This window comes from Molothrus ater, chromosome 10 (assembly GCF_012460135.2).
Source record: "Molothrus ater isolate BHLD 08-10-18 breed brown headed cowbird chromosome 10, BPBGC_Mater_1.1, whole genome shotgun sequence".
Classification (NCBI taxonomy): Eukaryota; Metazoa; Chordata; class Aves; order Passeriformes; family Icteridae; genus Molothrus; species Molothrus ater.
In genome coordinates, this window is record NC_050487.2 from 21,448,182 (window position 1) to 21,471,808 (window position 23,627).

General features: G+C 48.0%; 1 protein-coding gene across 1 annotated transcript in view; it reads left to right on the forward strand.

Moving 5' to 3' along the window:
* The window catches only part of TNIK (TRAF2 and NCK interacting kinase), a 150,936-nt gene that overhangs the window by 111,599 nt on the left and 15,710 nt on the right, over positions 1–23,627 (forward strand). The window contains 10 exon segments of the mRNA XM_036388836.2: positions 724–834; positions 1,282–1,368; positions 2,626–2,826; positions 7,102–7,266; positions 8,909–9,148; positions 11,377–11,483; positions 14,385–14,548; positions 15,678–15,775; positions 16,496–16,519; positions 20,354–20,538. Coding sequence (XP_036244729.1) covers positions 724–834; positions 1,282–1,368; positions 2,626–2,826; positions 7,102–7,266; positions 8,909–9,148; positions 11,377–11,483; positions 14,385–14,548; positions 15,678–15,775; positions 16,496–16,519; positions 20,354–20,538 — 1,382 coding nt within the window.

Sequence of the window (23,627 nt, forward strand, 5' to 3'; positions counted from 1 at the left end):
AGCTGGAGGAGTTAGGCTGGGTTAAAAGCGGGCATGTGGGGGCTGCAGGTGCACCCAGGGTGACTCACAGCCGGCTGTGGGTTGTCATCACCCCAACAGTCTCTGTCAGCAAAGGTGCTACAGAGGGGAGCATGCAGGGATGCACCCAGGAGGGAGTGGGGCAGGCAGGACCTGAGAATAGCAAGGGAAGTCCCAGCTCATTTGGTGCTTCAAAAAGGAAAAACCCTTGGATTTTGAGTCTTTCCTGTTGGTTTCTGGTCTCAGCAAACATAAAGAGGGATGCATTTCCCTCTCAGTAGGCAGTAAGTCTCCTGGCTCTGTCCCTCATCCTCATGGGTGGGTTTGGGGCTGAGATGTGTTACCTGTAGGCAATGGGCTCATGTAGCTCCCAGGTGTCCAAGGCATCATTAACCCCCTGGCTGGCCATGCTGGGGCATGGGGACCATGCACTGCCCCCGTGGCTTCATCTGCAGGTGGGAGAAGAAATGATCTGGTTCTGGCCAGGAGGATGCTGTGGGTTCTCCACAGCCAGTGCCAAGCACCAGAGTGTGTGAGGATGGAGTGGCATCAAGGAGTCCCTCTACCACCCAATGATCTGCTTGGATGGGCAGGAGCCCTCTGGGTCTGTGGGCAAGGCAACACCCCAAAAACGATGAGAAAAAGGACTTTGAGCTCCTGGGGAGAGGGATGGGGATGCTGACCGGTTCCTCTTGCCCCCCACAGCAACAGAGGCGGGAGAAGGAGCTGCGGAAGCAGCAGGAGCGGGAACAGCGCCGGCACTACGAGGAGCAGATGCGGCGGGAGGAGGAGCGGCGGCGCGCGGAGCACGAGCAGGTACCGGGCTGGGAGCACGCCTTCCTCTGCCTCTCATCAGAGATCTTCCTGTAAACACTCGGTTTTTACCACTTGAGACCAAATTGCTTAATTGTTAACGCTGCGTGTGTCGCTTTCACTGCTGTTGTTTATTTCTGTGTGGATCCACTCACTGGCCCGCAGATGTGAAGGCGCTTGGTGCAGGTTTTCCACGCCCGCTTGTTCTTGGGGTCAAGTTTTTTTGTTATTCTTGGGTAATGTTTGCCATTCCCCAGCAGTTTCCATTCTTGTAGAGTGGTGGACACCCTGGGCTCTTTGGGCAGGGCTGGAGGGTGCCAGGGCTGATTGATGAGATCACTTGGGCGGGGCGGATGTGGGCGCCCACCTCATTCTCCTTCCTCTCTGGAAATACCGGCTCTTTTACCTTCTCTCTCTTTTTCCTTTGATCCTTGCTGCCCATGCCTCCAGGAGTACATCAGGCGACAGTTAGAGGAGGAGCAGAGGCAGTTAGAGATCCTGCAGCAGCAGTTGTTGCAGGAGCAGGCGCTACTTCTGGTAAATGGGAGGCCACGGCCACGCTTGCCGCTTCCTGCCCGTGTCGTGTCCGCATGCATCCGTGTCCCCCCAGTGCCTCCTGGCATGCCCAGACATGGGGGACACAGCTGTCACCTGGAGCCTCCTGTCCTGCTCCATGGCTGCAGCATGCCTGGATGCCCCGTTCTGCTCGGGGCTGGCTCCCCTCATGGTGCACGGCTCTCATCGCGTCCCTCTGCAGCATTGGCGTGTGTGCATGTGTGTCCTCCTGAGAGGAGCAGCCCTGGTTGCTGCTGAAGTTTTGGAGGCTGTTTGCAGCATGTTGGGGTGTGTTTGAGCTGTGGTATGCCTGCATCCATCAAACCCACCCTGCCATGTTGTTCTTCGTGTTCTGAGTGAAGGCTTTTGTTTCAATTTCCTCGCAGGAACGCTGTCTATTCCCTTGTGTGCTGTTTGCATTCTTGATGTCCTCTTTTTTATTTAATTTGGGTTTGAGTTATCCTTTTTACTGCTGGTAGCTGTTACTCTTACTGCATTTTCTTTTAATCTACAGGGTTGTTTGTTTGGGTTTTTTTTGTCTTGCTATTTTATTTAGGAAAAACAAAATCCCTCACACAAACCATTACCTTTTAAAAGGACTTCTCAAAATTATTTACTCCTTTAAACTCATAGAGCTGTAGGGATTCAGAAAGATCACACAGTTGGCTTTGCAGTCTGGCTCTTCTCGGGATCAATTAATTGGTCCTGCAGAGGAGTTGGCTTCAGTTGAGTTTAGTCTGACCATAAAATCATGAAATGGTTTGGCTTGGAAAGGACATTAAAGACTGTCTCTTTCCAACCCCCTGCCATGGGCAGGGACACCTTCCACTAGACCAGGTGACTCTGAGCCCCATCTTGACCAGGTGATGTTTGGCTCCTCATTGAATTGATCCTTCTTTTCTCTATCTAGAAGAACTTGGGCAAAGTCAGTGGTAACTCCTAAGCAAACATCAGCCCTCAGTGGGTCTTGCAGGGTTTCCCTGACAAGGCAGCACTCACATCCCCCATTCCTCCCAAACAGGGCAAAGCATCACTGGCAGAGTCACAACTCTGAATTTGCTGGCTCTGCTGTCTCTCCTTGGGGATGCTTTACAGCTCAGCCCCCAGCGTCCTCCAAATCAGTGAGCTCTGCCAGAAAACAGCCTTTCAGATGCTCAGGCCCCATTGTTGACCCAAACAGATAAATCTGCAGGTTGCAGGCTGGCTGGGCACCTTGTGACTGTGTTTTCTCCTGGGCAGGAGTACAAGCGCAAGCAGCTGGAGGAGCAGCGGCAGGCGGAGAGGCTGCAGAGGCAGCTCCAGCAGGAGAGGGACTACCTGGTGTCCCTGCAGCAGCAGCAGCAGCAGCAGAGGCAGGACCAGAGGCCAGCAGAGAAGAAACCCCTGTACCATTACAAAGAAGGGATAAATGCCAGCGAGAAGCCAGCGTGGGCCAAGGAGGTAAGGGAGAGCAGGGAGGATGGTGGTGCTCGTGTGCATCTGCAGGGCTGGGTCTGAAATACACCCAGCAGGTTGTGCTGCACAGGGTGGGGATCCAGGAGATGCCATCAGCTGTGCTGGGAACACTCCCAGCTCTGTGCAGTGTGTCTGGGTTTGTACAAACAGGGGAGGTTTTTCCATGAGGGCATGTGAGAAGGAGAGTGAATCCCTCCTGGAGGGGTTCAGCCTGTCTGGGGGCTTGTGGACATAGAATCATACAATTCAATTAAGGGGTTGGAATGGAACCTTGAAGATCATCTCCTCATTCTCCTTCCTGGCATGTCCACAAGTCTGCAGGGGTCAGGGGTGAATGCAGAGGGTGATGGTTGTGAGGTTCTTTGCTGAGCCCTAATTCTGCAGAGGTTGGACAGCTTTTCCCCAGGCTCAGGGCTGTATCCCTTGGGGTTGCTCTTTCCTGATTTTTTTCTCTCAGGCAAAAAGAGGGGACTGTAATAGTTGTGAGATCTTGAATATTAATTATTGCTAGTCTGAATAGTCTTGAAAAGATTAAGACGTGCATTGTCTGCAGTGCAGATTCAGGACCATGTGCAAATTCTTTCTCCTTAATCTCTTTGTGGTGACTCCAGTAAGACTGGTGCCTGCTCTTGCTATTAATTTTTCTAAAGTTGCATCATCATTCTCCAGCCCTTTCAGTGAGAGAAGAGGTTTGATAAGTGGGATTGCAGATGAGGTGTTCCAGATGTGCTGAGCTGCTGCTGATGAGAGAGGCACCTGGGTGGTGCCTCTGCAGCTTTCTGCAGAACTGGGTCACTCTTGTCCATCTGCTGGGGTGCTGAGAGTAGGTAGTGGGCAGGGAAAAGGGAATAAACTCTGTCTTTTATTGCCTGGTTTTAAGTAAACCCTCTAGAACATTGCTTAAGTACTTCTGGCACTGTCTGCAAAACTTTAGCAAAGATATGTAAAAAAGGAATATTATTTTTTTCTCTGAGGTGAAGGAGAAGAGTGCTGGATTTAGCTTTCCCTTTCAAACACAAAATTTCTTCTGTTTCATGGGGCTGGCATCTTTTTGATGCTGTCCCTGGAAGCAGGACATTGGGAACTGCACAATGTTAATAAGAGCAGCAGAACATGGCCTCTTCCCCTTTGCCAAAATCATAGGGAAGATGAGGTTTCCTGTTGCTGGGGAACTTCTCCAGCTTCCACCAATTAGCTCTCCAAACCATTTATTCCTTACCTGTGTCAGTCTGTCTGGTTTCTAATTAAATGCTCCAAGCTGTGGCATCTTTCTGCTGTTGGGAGCAGTAGTTTGATGTACTGTCTCAGCAAAGCACCCTTGGGAATCTCCCAGAATGACTCCTCTTGCCTCTATCCTGTTTTATCTTCTGTTTAGTCCTACTTTTAACACAATTCAGGTACTTTGCTGCATATATTGAAGGCCCACCTTTGCTGGCTCCACAGATAGATTTGTGCTGATACTTAATGAGCCCACCATGGATTTTGTTATAGTTTAGCAATTTCCATACCCAGCCCATGCATGCTAATTTAACAGAAATATTGAGACTTTGTTTTCCTGTGGGAACAATGAAAAGACAAGTCTGGTGCTCAGCCTACAGTTTCTGGAGGCTGTGCAAAGCTTATTTGGATATTTCCTGTGGATTTTGCATTATATCCCATACCGTCCTTGTTTTTATGCTTTTTTGGTCTCAAGTCTTCTCTCGTAGGAGCTTGATCACCACAGCTGAGCCCTCCTCATGCTGTGCCTGTCTTTGCTTTTCCCACCTCTCCTTTATGCACACATTTTCCCACCTCACTGGTTTTCACAGGGTGACCCCAAGACCCTGCAGGAATGGGATAAAGCATCAGAGTGAGGCCGTGGTCACTCACCTTGTGGTTGTGCCCCTGCATCCCCTGGTTAAGGGACTGGCCTATTGGTGATGACAAAGCTCTGGGTGAGGAACCAGCCTGTGCTGCATCTCTCACAGCTTCCTCAGAGCACAGACAAGGATTTCTCTTGATGCTGAACGAAACAGTCTGAGCAGATAGTCCTGCCAAAACGCATGGATGCACATTCCCTTCTGCTGCCCCTTCTACTCATCTTCTTGTTACCCAGGGTTATCCACTGGAAGCTAACTTGGGATGTAGCTTGGATGCTGTCCCAGACCTGTCCTGTTTTTCCAGGCACATCTCTTATAATTATGGACTATTTGGGCCTTTTTGGAGATCATGTTGGGACCCTCTGGTGATCCAGCCAGGGGTGTGGCATTAGCACTCTGAGCTGTGGTCCTGTAATTAGCAGCTCCCTATGTTACTGACTTTTTTGTTATGGATCAGTATTTGCTGAACAAGGTGTTGCAGATAGCCAGGAAAAGCTTGGTCAGCTGAAGGATGGGTTTGGGCAGGAATATACCACACATCATTGTGCAGAAAGGAGGGGACAAGTTTCCACATCTTCCACGTGGTGGCTGGCCCCTGTGGTGCTTTCCCAGTGTTCAGAGCTTCCTCAAGAGAACTCAGGGCTCAGCTGTGCATCACGAGCTGTTCTGTTCTCTGCAGCAGCCAATACCCACAATCAGCCCCTCCTTCAGTCCCCGTGGCTTTCATCCTGCTCTCACTTTGAAGTGATGTATTAAAACATTAGCAGCCTTCTGCTGGGACTGCAGACACTGCTAAGGATGTTTCCTGTTTGGGGAACCTTGAGTTCAATTAGAGATGGTCTGTACTTGAGCAATAATGAACTCCTGAAGGGTTTTGCTGTCTTTCCCCGCTTTCTGCCTAACAGTGGAATCAGCAGGGCCCCACCAAGCACAGCTGGACAGTCCCAAGAGCATCTTCTGCTGTGCTGGTCCCACAAGGTGCAAGTGAGGAGATACTGGCAGTGGGAAATCAAGCACCTTCCCAGTACCCAGACATCCCCATTTGATCCCTCTCCTGCCTTCTCCTGCACACCAGCTTGAAGATCCTCCACCATCAGCTGCACCTCGGGGCCTGGCGTTGTGCCGAGAGCAGCTGGCGCGCGGCGGCTCCGTCTCCGCCTGTCGCTGTCACTGCCAGGGCTTGGCTGAGGAGGAGAGGGACTGGAGCAGCCGTGACCCAGCACTCAGGCTGCTGCTCCCTTTGCAGAGGCAGTTCTCCTTCCCACCCTGCTGCCCTTCTCATCCCTGTGTCCCCTTCCTTGGGCACTGCTGAGCAGAGCTTTGCTTGGCCTCTGCTTGCTGGTGGGCCTGGGGAAGTTGTGGTGACCTTCTAGGACACAGCAGTAGCCCAGGATACTTAAACTCAAGAAATAGTCCATAACACAAATTTCTTACCTAGACTTAACTCTGTCTCATGCTCAGTCTCTGAAAAGGATTCATTTTTATTCATATAATAATTCTTTTGTTTCATGAGTATTTATTTAAAGAAGAGCTGTGGCTCTTTCTGAGCAAACCTGTTGTAAAGATTGCCTTTTACTGTGGCATCATCCACGGTGGAATCGAGACATGCTAGGGGCATTTAACACTTTAATGACACATAAATAAAATACACATCAGATCTCGAGGTATCAAAAATTCTGCATAGCATATGCTGCCTGAATATCAATGCACAGCCTAACTGCAGGATGGCACGGCCGGGTGAGCTGAAACCACCGTGTTCCCATCAAGGGTAGCTGAAAGCAGTGGGCTTTGGGTTGATGTTCTCTCTCAGTGAAAGAGGTTTTTCCCCTCCCATACATGACAAGGTGCCAGACTCAGTAAATTCAGATCAAAGCCAACATTTTTCTGGCTGCCATGTTTATTCTTTTATTCAGATCAAACAAGACTACCTGTTGTGGTGTTTATAACAGCAAAGGAAAATGGTCCCCTTGCTCAAAGATCCATTTGAGAAGAAGCCCAAGAGCTTCTCGGGAGTCATCTCCTAGGAACATCTCTCTGAGGCTTGCTGCCTTTTCTTTATGTTTTCTTTGTAGTTTCTTTATTTTTTCCATTTCATATTCAGAAACTAATTAAGCATATAAATTCAAGCAGTCCTTTTCATACCTTTAAAATTCATTTATTGCATTTGATAATCCAAGTTTTGACCCAAGTTTGATGGAAAACTTGGATTCCGCGATCACATAATCACTTAGGTTGGGAAACACCTCCAAGATCATAAAGTCCAACCTGTGACTGATCACCACCTTGATCAAGCAATAGATATGATACACCTAAGGAGAAAAGAGCTCCCTGTATGTTTTTGCCTACCTTGGATTCCATGGGAATGGGTTCCGGGGGCTCTGACTGTCCCGGTGTCGCGCAGGTGGAGGAGCGCTCGCGGCTCAACCGGCAGAGCTCGCCGGCCATGCCCCACAAGGTGGCCAACAGGATTTCTGACCCCAACCTGCCTCCTCGCTCCGAGTCCTTCAGCATCAGCGGCGTGCAGCCAGCCCGGACCCCGCCCCTGCTCCGGCCCGTGGACCCGCAGGTAATGGTGCTCCCCCCTTGCCAGGGTGCTGGGGGTGCTGGTAAGGAAACAAGGAATGATGGATGGAAGGGAAATAGCAACTGGCTCCCTGGATTCTCAGCCTTAAGCATGTTCATGAGTAAGAGCAGCATCTACATGCATGAGTGTGTTCCTCTTGTCACCTCCATGTGTTAGCAACATCACGCTGGTTTATACCTTCCTTTGAAGCATCACGTACTGGTTACTGCTAGAAACAAGCTGGAGGACCAGGAGGAACTGCTCCTCTGGTCCAGTGCAGCTGTTGCTCTGATCCTCTTTGGATCTGGTTTATGTAAAGGGCTAAAACCACAGAGCCTGGTACAAAAGACCCAGGATGCTTTGATGCTGAGGATCATCAGAAAGAGGTTTTGCTTTCTTTACTGCTTTGATTCAAGGTTTTGTTTTGGTTTTCCATTGAGTTGACATCAGTCACAAACACATCTGGAGAGGGCATAGATCACCATGACTGTCACAGAGGAGGGGCATCGTTATTTTAGAAGTTTCTCCCAGCCATGAGGTCTGCAAGAACTCTGCCACCAAAAGCTGTAGGGGTGTCAGTGGTGGCTCTGGTCCAGCCTCTGGAATTCCTCCCACAGATCCACAGACTCCAGCAGGGATTTCAGAGGGAAGTACAAAGCCTTTGCTCCAGGTTCAGCTGGGCTTTCTATGGAATATGTGCCAACTAAGTGCCAGCCACATGTGGCACCTCCAGAACAGAGCCAGCTTTAAACAAAACTGTGCAGGAAAGCCCTAAACATACTTTTTTTGTATGCATTGGGAAAGTGGGCAAAACCCCACTTCACTGTCATCCCTCTGACTGACCAAATAATTTTCAGTGACCTTCTTGGTGTCCTATACCATCAGCAGCTACAGAGACTTTTGTTTGGCAATAAGATACTTGTGAAAGAGTTGCTTGAAGCCCAGAGCCCCATGTCAGTGTGTGTGTGCATACTCTTGTACCCGTGAGACATGGACACATACAGAGATCTGTATGTAGAAATTTCCAATAAAAGTCACAATCCTGTTGTATCAAAGGAATGCAGCTTCACAGAGTCCTGGGAAGAAGCTCTGATTTCACAAACTGTAACCTTGTGATTTTTTCAGATTTTCAGAACAGATGTCAGTATTCCTTAAACTTGCAACCTGTAGGGCTAATCCTGGGGACCCACGGAGACCTATAGAAGCTCATGCCTCAAGATATTTTTTTAGCCATCTATGCCTCAGAATTCCTGATGATTTTTTTAATCAATTATTATTTATTATCGTTTCCTTCTTTTTGTTTTTTTTTCATTTTTAACATGGAAAATCCATGCCAAACCTCATTAGTACAACCACAGAGGTGCAGGTGTAGGAGCTGGACTTTGGGCCAGCAGCAGCAGAGCCTGGGGCGGGCACGGCGTGTGCGGGAGTGTGATTTTTAACAGATCTTGCCTTGAAGTGATGTAAGTCAGAAGTTCCTGAAACCAAGGCAGTGCTGATCTCAGACCAAGGGGGCTTTTCAGTGCATCCAAAGTACTAATCAAAATCTTTTTTTCCTAAATCAAATTTTAAAATTTTTTTAATTCCTTTTTTTTTTTTTTACCCTCCATTTTGACTGATAGTTCTGTTTTGACTTGGTGCTTAGATTCCACATCTGGTCACTGTGAAATCCCAAGGAAGCTCCTTGTCTGGGTCTCAGTCACTGCATGAACAGCCTGCAAAGGGACTGGCTGGGTTTCAGGAGGCTCTGACGGTGACCTCTCACCGCACTGAGATGCCAAGGCAGAACTCGGACCCCACCTCAGAAAACCCTCCTCTGCCCCCTCGCATTGAAAAGTTTGACCGAAGTTCTTGGTTACGGCAGGAGGAAGACATTCCACCAAAGGTAACACAACCACTCCTCACTTTCAGCACCTCAGAGCTGAGTCCCTCTGGCAAAGCAGAGTGGGCAGGACTGAGCCCACCCCAAGGCTCTGCAGCAGGGGCTGACCCACCCAGGGTCTGCATTTCTCAGGCAGGGTTTGCAGGACGTGCTGGGAGCTGCTCTTGGCTGCAAAATAGCTGCAAAACAGCACTGCCCTCAGCAAAGAAAGTTCTAGAGCTCAGACAGAGGCCAAAACAAATTAATCTCTTTTTTCCCTTGGATAAAAAACAACCCTCTGCTTAAATAGAATTATAGGAACATAAAATTTGTCATACTCAATAAGACGGGTCCTTTTTAGTCCAGTACCGTGCCTCCAGTTGCAATCAATATTGATGGAAGACTTGTAAGGGCTCCAGCAGCTTTATACATTCATTGACATTTTGGCAGTGTCTGGCAGTACCTCTTTAATTAGGATTCTTCTGGACCAGTATTTCGATTGTGTTGTTTATACACCTTCACTTGGGAAGAATTATAACTTGGCCATTAAAGTTGCCCTTACAGTGAATCAGTGCTCAGCCAGGAGGATTTTTACAGAGGAGAAATGATTATAAATTGATTAGTGACAGGGAGGCAGTATTTGTCCCTGATTGAGAGGCAATTTTTCTATGTATTTGCAAAGTCAGTGACTTGCCTTTTGAAGAGCAAAGTGGCAGTCACCAGGTAAGCCTCCCTGTGCAGGGGATCTGTGGTGGTGTCATGGGTGTTAATAATGCTCCTATTTCTGCTGTCACCAAGCAAGAGGAGCCATCAGTGCTCTGCTGAAGGCAACAGCAAGCCAACAGCTCCTGGAACTGTCTCTGTGCTTGGCTCCTCCATAGTGCAGGAGGGTGGCTGCCTGGTTTTAACCTAATTAAGAAAAAGCCCTGCAATTTAATGTTGGCTTTTGCCATGAGTCCTTTGAGAAGGACACTCAGCCGCAGCGATGCCCTGCATGGTGAGACCATGGCTGCTGGGAGAAAAGCTGTTCTCCAACACTCTGCAGTATTTTCCCCCTTGGCTGAGGGAAAATGGACTCTGGAAGGGATCCCACCAGATCACATTTAGGGCTGGTGTGTTGGCAGTACCACCCCTGAGGAGCCTGACTGCACACTTGGCTGCCTGAGGTAGGTTTGAGGTGTTTGGAGGCAGGAGAGAAAGACCTGCCCCAAGAAGCAGGACTGGCTGTCTCCGTGGTCCAGGGTCTTGTTTCTGCCAGTGCTTGTGGCTGGATGCTTCAGAGGAAGGTGGAAAACTCCCCAAGTCCTGACTGCAGAGTACCCTACCTGGAGGGGAGACTGCTTTGTACTGGGACGAGCTGCAGCTGGTGATGCTGCAGTCCAAGCTCTCTAAATCTTCACTTACCTTGCCTAATGGAACCGTGTGTTTGTTCTTTAAAAAAGCCAAGCCTAATCCTTTTTCTTGCTAATCCCGACAAGCCCTTGGCCTTTCTGTTACCTGGTGCAAGGTGTTGAACCAGGTGAGTATTGTCTTGCCTCTCCACATCACTGAGGTGCTGGGGGATGAGGCCACTGCACCTGTGACCATGCAGTGATGCCTGAGCTCCCATGGGATGGGGCAGAGTTCCAGGGTTACCTGTCACTGCCCCTCTAGCCTGTGGCTGGCTTTGGGTGCTTGTGCTGAGCCCTCCTGCCAGCAGCAAGGTTTTGGCAGTGGCATCTGAAGCTCAGTGAAGGTCACAGTGTTTAATCCCAGTGTTAGGTGGGTCAGTCTGGATCTTCCCACTGTCAACCCTCTTGTTTGTCCACCAGTCAACACCTTCTGTCTGCTGGCATGTGTCATATCTGAGCTAGATAGAAAACCTCTGTTGTGGCTGTTGAAATGCACTTCAGTCTGAATTTTACCTTAAAAAGTCCTTTGTGGGTTTTGTTAGATTTAAATTATATATATTATTATTTGTGTGTGTATATGTGCATACATTTCTTCTAGATGTAAGTGCTCTTTTTGGTGGTAGCCAGGCTGCTCTGGGGGCTCCTGTGCCAGGAGCATCCCTGAGAGCACCTTTGCTGCTTGCTGCTGCCTCACACTCCAGTGATTCCTTCTAAAAGCTGAGAGCCTTGTCTTTTATAATTGCCCTAAATACTGCCTTTCTCTCACTGGGAAGTCAGTTGTAAATCAGCCTTAAGGCAGAGCTGGAAGGTGATCTGTGATGGCTCAGGTGGGTGACTGCAGATGTCTCCATTCTTTTCCAGGTGCCTCAACGAACCACTTCCATATCCCCTGCCCTGGCAAGGAAGAACTCCCCGGGCAATGGCAGCGCCCTGGGGCCACGGCTGGGCTCCCAGCCCATCAGGGCAAGGTGAGGGCATGCAGGGGACAAGGTGAGGACATGCAGGGGACAGGCAGTGTGGAGGTTCCAGTCACTGGATTGAAGTTGCTTGAGACAGTGTTTCATGTTCAGACTCAGGTGTTTATTATTTCTTATCAGTAACACAGCCTCACTACTGTGAGTTTGGCAGCTTTTCATTAGAAGGCACAAAATGGCCAACAATCTCTTGGTACAAGGTCTTTTAAGACTAAACTGTCCAATTAAGAGCTGACACCTGGATTATTTTCCCTTTTAACCCAATAACTGATCCCAAAGAGCTGCAATGGGGACTTTTCTGTCCAATTACAAAATGCCACCCAAACCCATGCAGAAGAAGGAAGAAGCAGCATGAAGAAGAAACCCAAGATGACACCTTGTGCCCTCCATCTTGCTGCCATCCACAACATACTAAAAATCACAAACCCTCAATTTCTCACCAAGTGACACACGTGCACTAGTCTCTATAATCTGTTCCACACTTTAGTGGATTCCAGTCTGTCTTGAAGTCTGGGAACCTTTCTCCATGAATGAGGGTCAAAGTCAGTGCTGCCCTGGGGGTCAGGGCACCCCAGAGCAGACAGGGAAATATTCCCAGTGCCCTGGGTTTCCACAGGGCAGGAGTGACCCTGGTGTGCCACTGCCGCACTGCCTGGCATCGCCCAGCTGGCAGCACAGACAGGGGCTGGGCTCCAGCCCTGCTTTAGCTGATTGAACACCACAGCATCTGCAAGGCTTCTCTTGTGTCTGGGATGAATTTTTGCATCCATTAGTGATTTGTACTGACAAGGCTTGGAGCATCCCTGGAGGCTTTGCTCCCTTGGCTGAATGAATTCCTGAGCATTGCAGGGTTTGGAGGTGGATGCTGCAACTGCTGCTGTGGAAGCAAACAGGACTTGGGTGCTCCCCTTCATGGAATTAGGTCCTGGTTCTCACCTCCTGCATATCAGTGGATCCCTATAAGCCAGTGGGGAGGTCTCAGTGGTACATTCCATACATTTCTTATGCATCAGAGTGGTTTTTCACAGATAATGACTGAGGAATGTGCTGCAGGACAGACACCCATACAGCTTGCTGAGATCTTCTCTAGATGTAGATCAAGGATTAAATTCCTTTCAGCTTCCTAGGACTGGGCCTTCATCTCAGCCAGACAGCTGTGGCACAGCAGTGAGCCCCTGGGAAGGTGCTGTGCCACTGCTGTGGTCCCATCTCTGCCGTGTCACAGCTGTCCCTGGGCATGTTTAAAATGAGCAGGGAAGCTGACAGGCTCTGCTCAGAGCTGGATGTTAAAAACACAGCTTAGTCATGCGAGAGCTTGTCTGTGATTCACAGAACAGACCTCAGACAGGCAGATCCTGGGAGAAACTGGAGCTCCGATTAGCCTTGCGTGACGGAGCTCCTTGGCTGCTTCCTCCTGCCTTGTCCTCAGAGGGTGAGGTCAAAAAGTGACTGTGGGGATGTTCATGGTGTGTGCTGTCACCAGTGTGAGCATGCACCTCCCTTTCCAGCTCAGTGCCCCCTCTGTGCTTCAGCAAACTCACAGGCAGCAGCCCCAAGTCGCTGCCAGGGACAGCAGTAGGAGGAAGAGATTTTTTATTGTTCTTTTCTTTTTTTTTTTAATTAGAGAAAAAGCATATCATGGTTTGTTGCTCTTCTTTGCCAAAGGCCGAAACATTTTGAATTCTTGAAAATGTTGCTATTTTAATTAGCTGTTGCTTGAAGGACAGTTTAAAATGCAGAGGGGTTTTGGACTGCGTAATCTTTGTAAGTGATGGGATTGAAAGTAAAAAGGATAATGGAAAGCTGGGATTCAAGTTCAAGGTTGCCCAGTGTTTCCTGCACCCTCACTGTCCCAGTGCTCAGCAGTGCAGGTAAATACATCAGTTGCTAGAGTTTTCAAATATGCTTCATTAGTTAATTTAGCTAAGGATTTCAGCCGTAGAGCATGAGCTGAAAGCCTTCAGTTTGATGAAAATTGGAAATTATTAGGATGCTACCACATGTCCATTAAACTTTAGTTTTCATTGAAATTATTTCATACTTTATTTCTCTCACAGTAATGTAATATTTTTCCTTTTTCCCCATTTCTCCTATTGGTTCTTGATTCTCCCCATGCATAAATGCAAATATTACAAAAATACCCCTTCTTTTATTTGTCACCCTGTTGTGACAAATGAGGGAATATTTACTATACATTTTAAAGAGGCCTTTGAATAAGATCGCTTCCAGAAACATTGTATAAAGCCAAATTGCCTAACTCTGCATGAACATCTCTTCTGATGTCATTTCAATGCCAAATAAGAATTAATTTCCTAAAGGCATCTGATACCCAGAGAGATATTAGTCACTCCTTGTGTATCAAAGGCACTTTTTATTCTAGATTTATCTGTATTCACAAGGGTGAGAGAAATCAAGGAGGAAAAGTGGGTATCTGATGCAAGTTTGAAGTGAAGCCATGAAAATTTGGGGACTATGAATTAAGTGGTACAAGAGATCTGCAGCCTTGCTGCAAATTTGAGATCCTTGCTTTGCTGAAATACTTGTCCAACAGCACATCACAAATTCCTGCTTTTATGAAGAATTTTTGTGGCTAATTAGGTAACTTCAGCTTTTCAAATCTACAGACAGGGGATCGAGAGCAAGGAATCTTTTAATGGTTGCCAAATTTTACAAAATAAGAGCAGAAAGCTCCTCCAGGATTTTTTTTTTTTTTTTGGTTGTGGTCATAGTGCACCCAAAATTGGTGACCTCAGCCCTGTCTCTTCCCTGTCCAGAGGAGGCTCTGGGGGCCTTTGCAGCCGCCCCTGTCAGTGTGGGCAGGGCAGGGTCTGCAGCCCTGGGGGTGGGTGGGTGTGACCCTGGCTGATGGTGCCCCTCTGTTCTGTCCTCCTGCAGCAACCCAGACCTGAGGAGGACAGAGACCATCGTGGAGAGCCCCTTGCAGAGGACCAGCAGTGGCAGCTCCTCCAGCTCCAGCACTCCCAGCTCCCAGCCCAGCTCCCAGGGTGGATCCCAGCCTGGCTCCCAGGCTGGCTCCAGCGAGCGCAACAGAGTCAGAGGTGAGCTTGGGAACGTCCCTCAGCACCAGGCACACTTTGGGAGCCTTCCTGGCAAGCAGCAAGGGCCAGAGGCCTGTGATCTCATGCTTGTTTTTTAAAAAAAAAAATAAAAATCAAAGGATCCATCATTTCTGATGTGCTTTTGTGACCTGCTGGCCTCCTTGCAAACAGAGTTGCCAACAGCTCCATTTCCCTGGAGGCTGATAGAAGATGGCCACAGCATCTCACTGCCAAGTAGCTCTGGCAAAAGAGATGGCAGTTATGCTTTAGGGTAAACAAAGAAAACAGCCAGTGTGCTTCCTGTCTTCATCCACCCAGGTGCACCTCTTGTGATGTGCTTCCTTAGGAGTGTGTTTCACTTTTAATTGATATATATATTTTTTTGGGGGCTTCATCTTTGTGCTGAGATGGGATCAGAGGACTGACATAACCTATAAGGTTTCTCTTAAATACTTTCACCAGGCAGCCGTGCTGACATGAGATTTATGTGTGTAGCCAAATTGTTCCCTCTCACCCTAGAGCCCCTCTTAAAGATATTCCATTCCCCTGTTTGATGGCAGTGGGGTAGTGGAGTTGCCACAGCCCATACACCCACTCATCTGCATTCTGGCACAGCCCCACACTTCCATTCCCCAGGGCTGAAGAGCTTTAAGACAAATGCTGCCTCCATGCCTTGAATATTTTATGACTTGGCCATAAGATGATGGTGTCTGTTGTTGAAACCATCAGTCCTCTAGGTACTCAATAAAAGGAGTTTGTAACCCATTGTCATTTCGGGTTTGGTTTTGTTTTTACTAATGAGGAGTCCTGTGACAAATATTGTCCTAGCGATGTCAGATGCTGCAGAGCTTTTCATTTATCACATGCCCTGCTCTTCTGCAAAGTAAATTTGTTTCTTTGGTAGAAAAGGAGCAGTAACTCTGTGAGAGGGCTGTTGGTGGAGGCTGGGCAGGATTATGGCTTCTCTTGCTCTCTTGGTGAAGAAGCAGAAAGGAGCAGGAGTGTTTTTCAAGACAGCAGAAGCAAAGTGATGATGAAGCCCCTGTTCCCACCTGTCCCAGGTGACAGGATGCAGTGGTGGCTTTTGGCAGCGTTTTAATTCCCACTCTCTCCACCTGCCTTTCACCAGGGAATGCCAAGCCCGAAGGGTCCCCTGTGCTCTCCCATGAGCCTGCCAAGGTCAAGCAGGAGGACAACAGGGACGTGACACGACCGAGCCGACCCGCTGTGAGTCCTCAATTCCTTCCCACGGGAATGCTGCCAGCTGGCTTGGCCGCGTTTCCCTTCGGTGCGGTGGCACAACCGCGGGGACCCCAAAAACGAGGCTAGCACTGCTGCTGCTCCAGCTGAGAGACTGGAAAGCAGCAGTACAGCAAGAGCCCCTGGGAGATTTGAATGCTTAAGAGAGTGCATGAGTTTTTACCAGGAGCCCAAGCCTAGGGGAAAGCACTTAAGCCTGTGTTTCCAGGCGAAGCAGACGCTTAAGGGCTTTGCTAGCTTGGGCGCGGCGGTGGCCGATGGCACATGGTTGTGTTCCGTGCTGCATGTCCCCCGCAGCACCCGCCCAGGGATGCTCTGCTCGTGAAGGCTGGGGAACCAACCAGCCCCCGACAGCCTTCCCAGCTTAAAACCCCACCTGGTAGTGGTCTCTGTACAATCCCCTTCTATTATTCTGAGCAAAATCTCATCCGAAGTGTTTCCTCCTGGTTTAATGCTGTTGACATTTGTATCTTAAAACTGCAGAGTCGGCCTAAAAACTATATGAATTTCCACTGCTTCTCTATTTTAATGTGTATTAATGTTTTGTTGATGATGTTTTTTTTCTCTACACTCCACAGCGTTGAGCTAACAATTCTAATTTTATTTCTAACCTGCTTGCCCTTCCTCTGGCTTTTTCCTGTCCCGATCTGTTTCCTCTGATGCTGATTATTCTTCCTTTACCCACAGAGCTATAAGAAAGCTATAGATGAGGTTAGTGATATCTTTTCTCAGTGGGTCATGCCTGTGCAAGGTTGACTAGTTAGTGCTTAATTCCAAGCTGGGTTTTCTTGGTGCTGCTGATAAAGGTGGCGATGCAATCTCGGGTCGGACGGGAGCGCGAACCGGTGGCGTTCCGGTGTCGGGAGGGGACAGCACTGCTGGTGTGCTCTGCTCAGCCCTGGGCTGCCCAAAACCTGCTGGCCACACCACTTGCATGGAGGCCAGGGCAGAGGCATCCCAGTGTTCACGTGGGGGAGCAGGTGGTGCTGCTGTTGTTGGAAGGAGAAGGAGTGAGAGCGAAGGTTTCTCGTGCCGGTGGAGGAGGTCGGGCAGCCTGGACCCCTCATCACATTCTGCTCTCAGCCACAGCCCCTGGCCACCTGCTGATTTCAGTGGGGCCATCAAGTGCTTTTAGAAATGTGTTCTAAGCCTAATTCAAAAAAAGGCACTTGAAAAATAGGAGTGGGTTGTTCATTCTCATGGACCAGCATCCACTGCAAAGCCTGTCAGCAGAGCCATCTCGGATGTTGATGGCAGTGCTGGTCCTCATTCATCCTCTTAAAAATTAAGAGTCCTGAAGTACACCCTTTTCACTTAGGATAATATTTTAAATGTGCATCTGGCAGTGGTGAATGTTTAAACATTCATGGGAAAAGACCCAACATTCTGATTTAACATTTAACTTGCCTCACACACGCATTGCTGTGCACACTGCAGATACTGGTAACTGCAGGGCTGTAGCAGAAAGCACTGGTTTCAGCAGCCTCTTCTGCAGCCTCTTTCCTCTAAAAATAGAAGATATGAAAGAAGGAAGATGTGCTGGTTAGTTAACTTGTTCTCTTGGATAAAATATGAGCAATACATTTTGTTTAATGAGGTGCTTTGTTAAGCAAAAAGCACATAAATCAGTGTCTAAATAGAGGCAGCGTGTGTGCTGAATTCAAGCTCAAGGAGCTGTGTGATTCTGGAAACCAATCTGACTTGATTCCAGCAAATATTAAATCTAAAGAAGGCTTTGTAATTAAAAGTAATTAAAGAGCACCGACACTGCTGACTTATGTATTATGTCACCCTCAGTAATAGCACTTGGAACATGTGTGGAACTACAGAGCACTTTCTCTCTGGTTGTCAGATTGTTTTTGGTCCAGGAGCAACTTGGTGAAGCCGTTTAATCCTACAAAGTGCTCATTACTTAAACAAAATGATAGCATCAAAGAATTAACCATCCTGAGGCAAAGCTTTAACTAGGAAATATGAGTTATCTGGTGATATTGTCTGGGAGTATTACTGTTCTTATAACTTTCAAATTAGTTATTAAAAAGTAGTTAAGCTGATTTTTAAAATACTTGACTATCTTCTAGTGATGGCCAGAAAAGACTGATAGGGTGCCTTGAAGCATGTTAGAAGTGGAAGGTGCAAAAAGAAATAATTTTCACAGTCCAGTGCTGTGACAGGGAGGAGATCAGTGCTAGTCCTGCGCTGCAGAAGTCCAGCTGCAGTTTTAATAGGCTCTTACACAGTCCTAAAGTCCATTTTAAAGTGAGAGGCTCTAATTCAGTTCAAAGGCAAGTGCTCAATAAAGAGCATGTTTGATACTCTAAATGGAAAGCATTGTTAAGCTGCTCAAATTGTCACTGATTCTTATTTAGGAAAAGAAGCAGTCGTATCATAGAAGCTGCTACAGCACTAATTAAAATAATTAGTTGTCGTGACTGCAGATTTGACTCTATTTCAATCTCAAACATGTTGGCATCGAAAAGGAGCTCTTGAAATACCACAATCTCTCTTCAATCGTGGTAAAGAGCCTTTCTTTAAAGGTACAGAGACCATTTGGAGGGACACAGAACTACAGAATCAGAGAATGGTTTGGGTTGCAAGGGACCTTAAAGTTCATCTTGTTCCCACCCCACCCAGTCCATAAGCAGGGACACCTTCCACTATCCCAGGTTGCTCCAAGCCCCATCCATGCTGGCTTTGAACATTTTCAGGGGTAGGGCAGCCACAGCTTCCCTGGGCCACCTGTGCCAGGGCCTCACCACAGTCTGAATAAGGAATTTCTTCCAAATATCTAATCTAAACCTGCTCTCTGTCAGTTTGAAACCATTCCCCTTTGTCTTGTCACTCCATACCCTTGTCCAAAGTCCCTCTCCAGCTCTACTGGAGCCTCTTTAGGTGCTGGAAGATGCTCTGAGGTCTCCCTGGGGGGCTGAACAACCCATATGAAACCCATCACAGGTACCCGCTGTGAAACAGGGATTGACCAATTTAAAAAAAAAAAAAAAAAAAGGCCTTTTTTGGGATGCTTATACTTCTGGGTCTGATGCAAAGCTCTCCAATATCCAGGGGAGTCTCTCTGTCAGAGCCTGGGCAGGGCAGACCTGGGAGCAGAATGTGTGGCTGTCACCGGTGGGAGCCTGCCGGGAGGTGTGGGTCATCAGCAACCAAAGCGCAGATTGCTTACAAAACATTCCTCCCTCACCATTAAAAACCAAGCTGGGTTTGCATCTCAGCCATAGAGCTTCTCCATCCTTTTCTTCACATGTCAACTGGATAGATTTTAGGAGCTCCTTTTGCCACAATAATTAATATTGCCGTAGTCGCCCTGCTGGAACGGTAAACTGGAAATGCAGTGAATGAGAGTATGGCCGTAAGACAATTGTGGAATTTAGTCTTTTTCAATGAGTTTCTTTCTCCCTGATCCTTTATCTCTGACCGAATGCACTGATGCCTACCTCGGTCACTAATATAGGGAGAAATGGTAAGACTGACAATTGCAATGCTTTGTTCGTCATGTGCATGTCTTGTGCAACAGAGTTCTCTAACCCATTCTAATTCGAGCTCTCATGCTTTTCTGCCCTACTGCTTCCCCCTGCATTGCTATAAAAGCATGTAAGATAACAAAAAGTCTCTTTTCTACACGGTGCCTGCCATGTTCCTTGTTTTGAAATAGCAGTGTCTATTTTATATGACTGTCGGGTCTGAGACCTCATCAAAGTCATGGTAAACTGAAAAATTATGACTAGGCTTTGGGACTGCTCCTATCTTTTTTCTTGTTTCAAGGCTTTTTGGTTGTTTGGTTTTTTTTTTTAGTTTTCTTTCTCCCTTAGCTTGTAGGCTGCCACATTTCACATAAACTGCTTAATGGGTCCCGCTGAGGGATTTTTTTTTTATTATTATTATTATTATTTTTGATCGTGTGGCTGACTCAGAGCTGTGACTCCAAAGTCTGGCTGAGCTGGGCGCTTCTCCTCGTGCTCCTCACCGCCTCTCGGCAGCCGCCCGACAGCGGAGACTCACCATGGAAGCAGCTCTTGACGTGGGGATTGCACCACTCCATGGGAGATGCTGTCATTGCTTCCTTCCCAAATGCATTTATTACAGAATAAATACCATTACGGGGTCTCTTTGAGAAGTTTGAAAGAAGAGAAAACCCTGCAGGAGAAATTCTCCGAGCCAATCTTTGAAGTGACGTTGTTTTCCAGTTTACTATGATGGTGACTGAACTTCACCTTTTCCAACAAATATAATTTTGTCGTGTATATACATATAAGTGTGTGTATATATATGCACATACACGTTCCAAAGAGAAAAAGAAGAGGTTGGCTATTGACTTTTCAGTGAGCGTAAATCAGTTTTGTTTTGTTTAATAAATGCTACATGCTACAAACATTGTCTTACGTTTGTCTCATGTTTGTAACGACTGTAAAGCTATTTCTCGTTGCTCGTGCTGTTAGCATTGGCTTTTGGAGAGATGTATGTGACCTTCTCCTCGCTCTGAATGTAACAGCCATCGCTTCCTTGTTTCCTTGCCCCCATCCCCCTTAGGACCTGACGGCTTTAGCCAAAGAGTTGAGGGAGCTGCGCATCGAGGAAACCAATCGGCCCCTGAAGAAGGTGACAGACTATTCCTCCTCCAGCGAGGAGTCGGAGAGCAGCGAGGAGGAGGAGGAGGATGGGGAGAACGAGACACACGACGGGACCGTGCCTGTCAGTGACATCCCACGGCTCATGTGAGCAGCGCTTTCTTTTGGGGGGGCAAGCCATGAAACCCCGGTGTGTGTTTTTCTGGAGGTGAAACCCCAGCACATCTTGGCCTGGAGGAGAAACCCTGGTGTGTCCTGGCCTGGAGGAGCAGTAGCTGTGATAAGGGACATGGCCAAAGCGTGTCCATGTTTGGTGGCTGGCACTGGGAACAGCCTCATGGTTGCAAGGGATGATGTACTCGCATGAGTGTTCTTCCTGTTCCAAACCAGAGAGAATTAATGGGGAAAACTGAGCTATTTCTGCTGCATATTCAGTGAATGTTGGCTCAAAGCTGATGGAGCTGTACCTGCTGATGAGCCAGGCAGGTTTTTGGCCAGAGTGGGCACAGCTGACCTCATCCACACCGTGGGTCCTGCCCATGGGATGGATGTGTTAAAACTCTGCCTGCTCTTGAGCCTGGTCTTGCCCCAAATTAAGCCATGCTTAAGTGTCAGTACTTGGTGTCCTGCCCAGTGCCAACTGGTAGAGCCAGGATTATAATAATCCTGAATCTTTGTCTTGGATTTTTGCCCTTGGCACAGTCAGTCTTGGTGGGTTGAAGTGGTGAAATGAAGAGATCAGCAGACTGTTGTGTCCCATGGGACACTTGTGCTTTTGAGTCCCTCCAGATCAGGGCAGCACAGCTTCAACACTCCCAGGGAGCTGTTGCCATTCAGAGAGAGTTCCTGGAGCATCTCTGCTCAGGCTTCTCACCCAGTGCTTTGCAGGGGCATTTCTGGAGGGCTCTGCCTGGCAGCAGGATCTGAATCCTGCCCCTTTGAATTCACAGAGGAGCTGTAGGAAAGTTTCAGGGGATTATTTGTTTTAATCAGTTCATTTCCATTTTTCCTGCTAAATGAGTTAGAGTTGACACAGGCATACCTGGCTTCAGGAACATGGTTTAGCAGTGAACATGATGGTGCTGGGTGAATGGTTGGACTCAAAGAATTTAGAGATCTTTTCCAAGATAAACAATTCTTTGATTCTCTGATTCATGGTGGTGGAGCATGGAGCAGCAGAGAAGCCCTCTAAGTGGCAGGGAGACCATGTCTCCTTGGCTCCATGTTATTCAGAGTGCCAAGCTCCTGGGCTGAAGCTTCCTTCCAGCAGAAGAATTAAAATCAGAGCTCTTGAGTTGGTTGGAGCAGGTCAGGAGGCAGAGGGATGGCTCTGAATGTGCAGCAGTGGGATGGGCGGTCAGGCGTGCCAGAAGGGGCCTCCAGCTGCTCATGGAAGAGGAATTTAATCAGGAGTGGTTAATTTGTGCTGACATCCTTCTTCAGACACCTTGGGTTTGACACAGCACTTCCCAGTGGATAAATATCCCACTGGATGCCTTGCAGCCACGTGTGTGGGATGGCAGCAGTGAGCTGGATGCCCCCAGCCCCTGCCAGCCCAATGCCACATGTCCCATGTGTCCTGTCTCTGAGTGTCCCAGAGACACAGGGTGGAGATGCAGGGGTGTCTGCAGGCAGAGCTGCACTGCCCCATGTCTGGATGTCTGGAGAAAAAGAAAGCAAATCCTCTGAGTTAAACCCTTATTTCACAAAAGGGAATTTAGCTCGAGTTCAGCCTCAATGTACTTTGGTGCTTTTTCTAACAGAGATTTATTTCCCTATGTTCAGTGTTTTTCATTGGAAAGTGGGACCAAGAGAGATCACTTTTTGTCTTCTGCTGCACCCTCTGAGTGATCTTTGTGTAGCCCATGTTTAAACTTCCCTGAGTATCCTCCCTGAGCCCTGGCTGCTCTTCATTCCAGCTCTATCCAGGTCTCTTCTGCTGCAGGATAAACCAACCTATCCATTTTTGCTCTGTGGATAGGAGGGATTGTTTATTCCATCTATCTCTGGAGATAGCATTTCTCCATCTGAAGACTCTGATGACTCCCTTCATCTCCCTCCCCTTGAGCTGTGCAAGCCAGCTCTTGCCCATGGCCAGGGAATTCTTGCAGGATGACATGGAAACTGTGCACTGATGAAATTTGGGACCTCAGGGCTGCCTCAGCCATTCATTCACTGGCTGTACAGTCTCAAAATTAACATAACCTCCTCTGGCCCTGTTTTCTTATTTTAAAACTAATAACTGTGCTATTTTCTCATCCTTTGGTGAAAAGCTGATGGTAGGAGGTGTTATCTCCTCACATGGAAGGTGCTGTAGGAGTCTGGTGGGCTGCTGTCTGGAGTGCCTCTGTGCTGCCTGTCCAGTTGTAGGTTTGATAGGATGCAGGCAAGGAGCCAGTCCCACCTCGGGGTCCCCAGGGCTCAGGTCCCACCCTGGACCAGTAACCCCATGATTAATCCAGGGTTGTTTTGGCTTTTCACCGACTAGGCTCCCTCACAAGCCTCCAGGCCTGTTGGTGTGCACAGGAGTTCAAGGTTGTATTGCCTCACACCGCTGGAAGCAATTGTTCTGTGAGGCTTTTAAATGCAAAGTAATGGGTCTGATCATCCAGGGGTGCTTGTTGTTTGCTTGTGGATTTGCTCCAGTTATATTTAAGCAGCCAGGCTGCCAAGTGAAGTAATGGGGGCTGCTCAGCACCTGTGACATCCAATCTCAGGCAGTCCTAAAATTTAATAAATTCCAGCCCCCTTCTTCAAATGGGATCATGGAAATTTCAAAGTGAAACCACAGGTTAGGGCTACATTTTCACCTGGAAAACAGCAGAAAGCCACAGGACACAACTTGTCCTTCTGCCCACATCTTCTCCAGACCCCATCCCCTCCCTTATTATTTGCCATCAGACGCTCTGGTGTCTCCTTTTCAGGGGTTGAGGTGGGAATTCAAGGGAGTAAATTTTGGTTTTCTGCAGCTTTTTTAGGTAGAAAAAATTATATAAAGTAGAGCAGGAATGCCACTTCTTGTTACCTGTTCCTCAGTGCTCCTCTCAGGACACCTGGGGATAAGGAAGAGAATGGTCTCTCTTTGGTATCTGTCGTTTATCAACCTGACCCTGGCCCTGTATTTCTGGCGGCATCTATCATTTCCCCATAAACCTAAGTGGATACATTTTTCTAACTTTTCTTCCTGTGAGATACAGAGCCTTACCCTTATTGAAATAATACTGTACTAGAGGAAT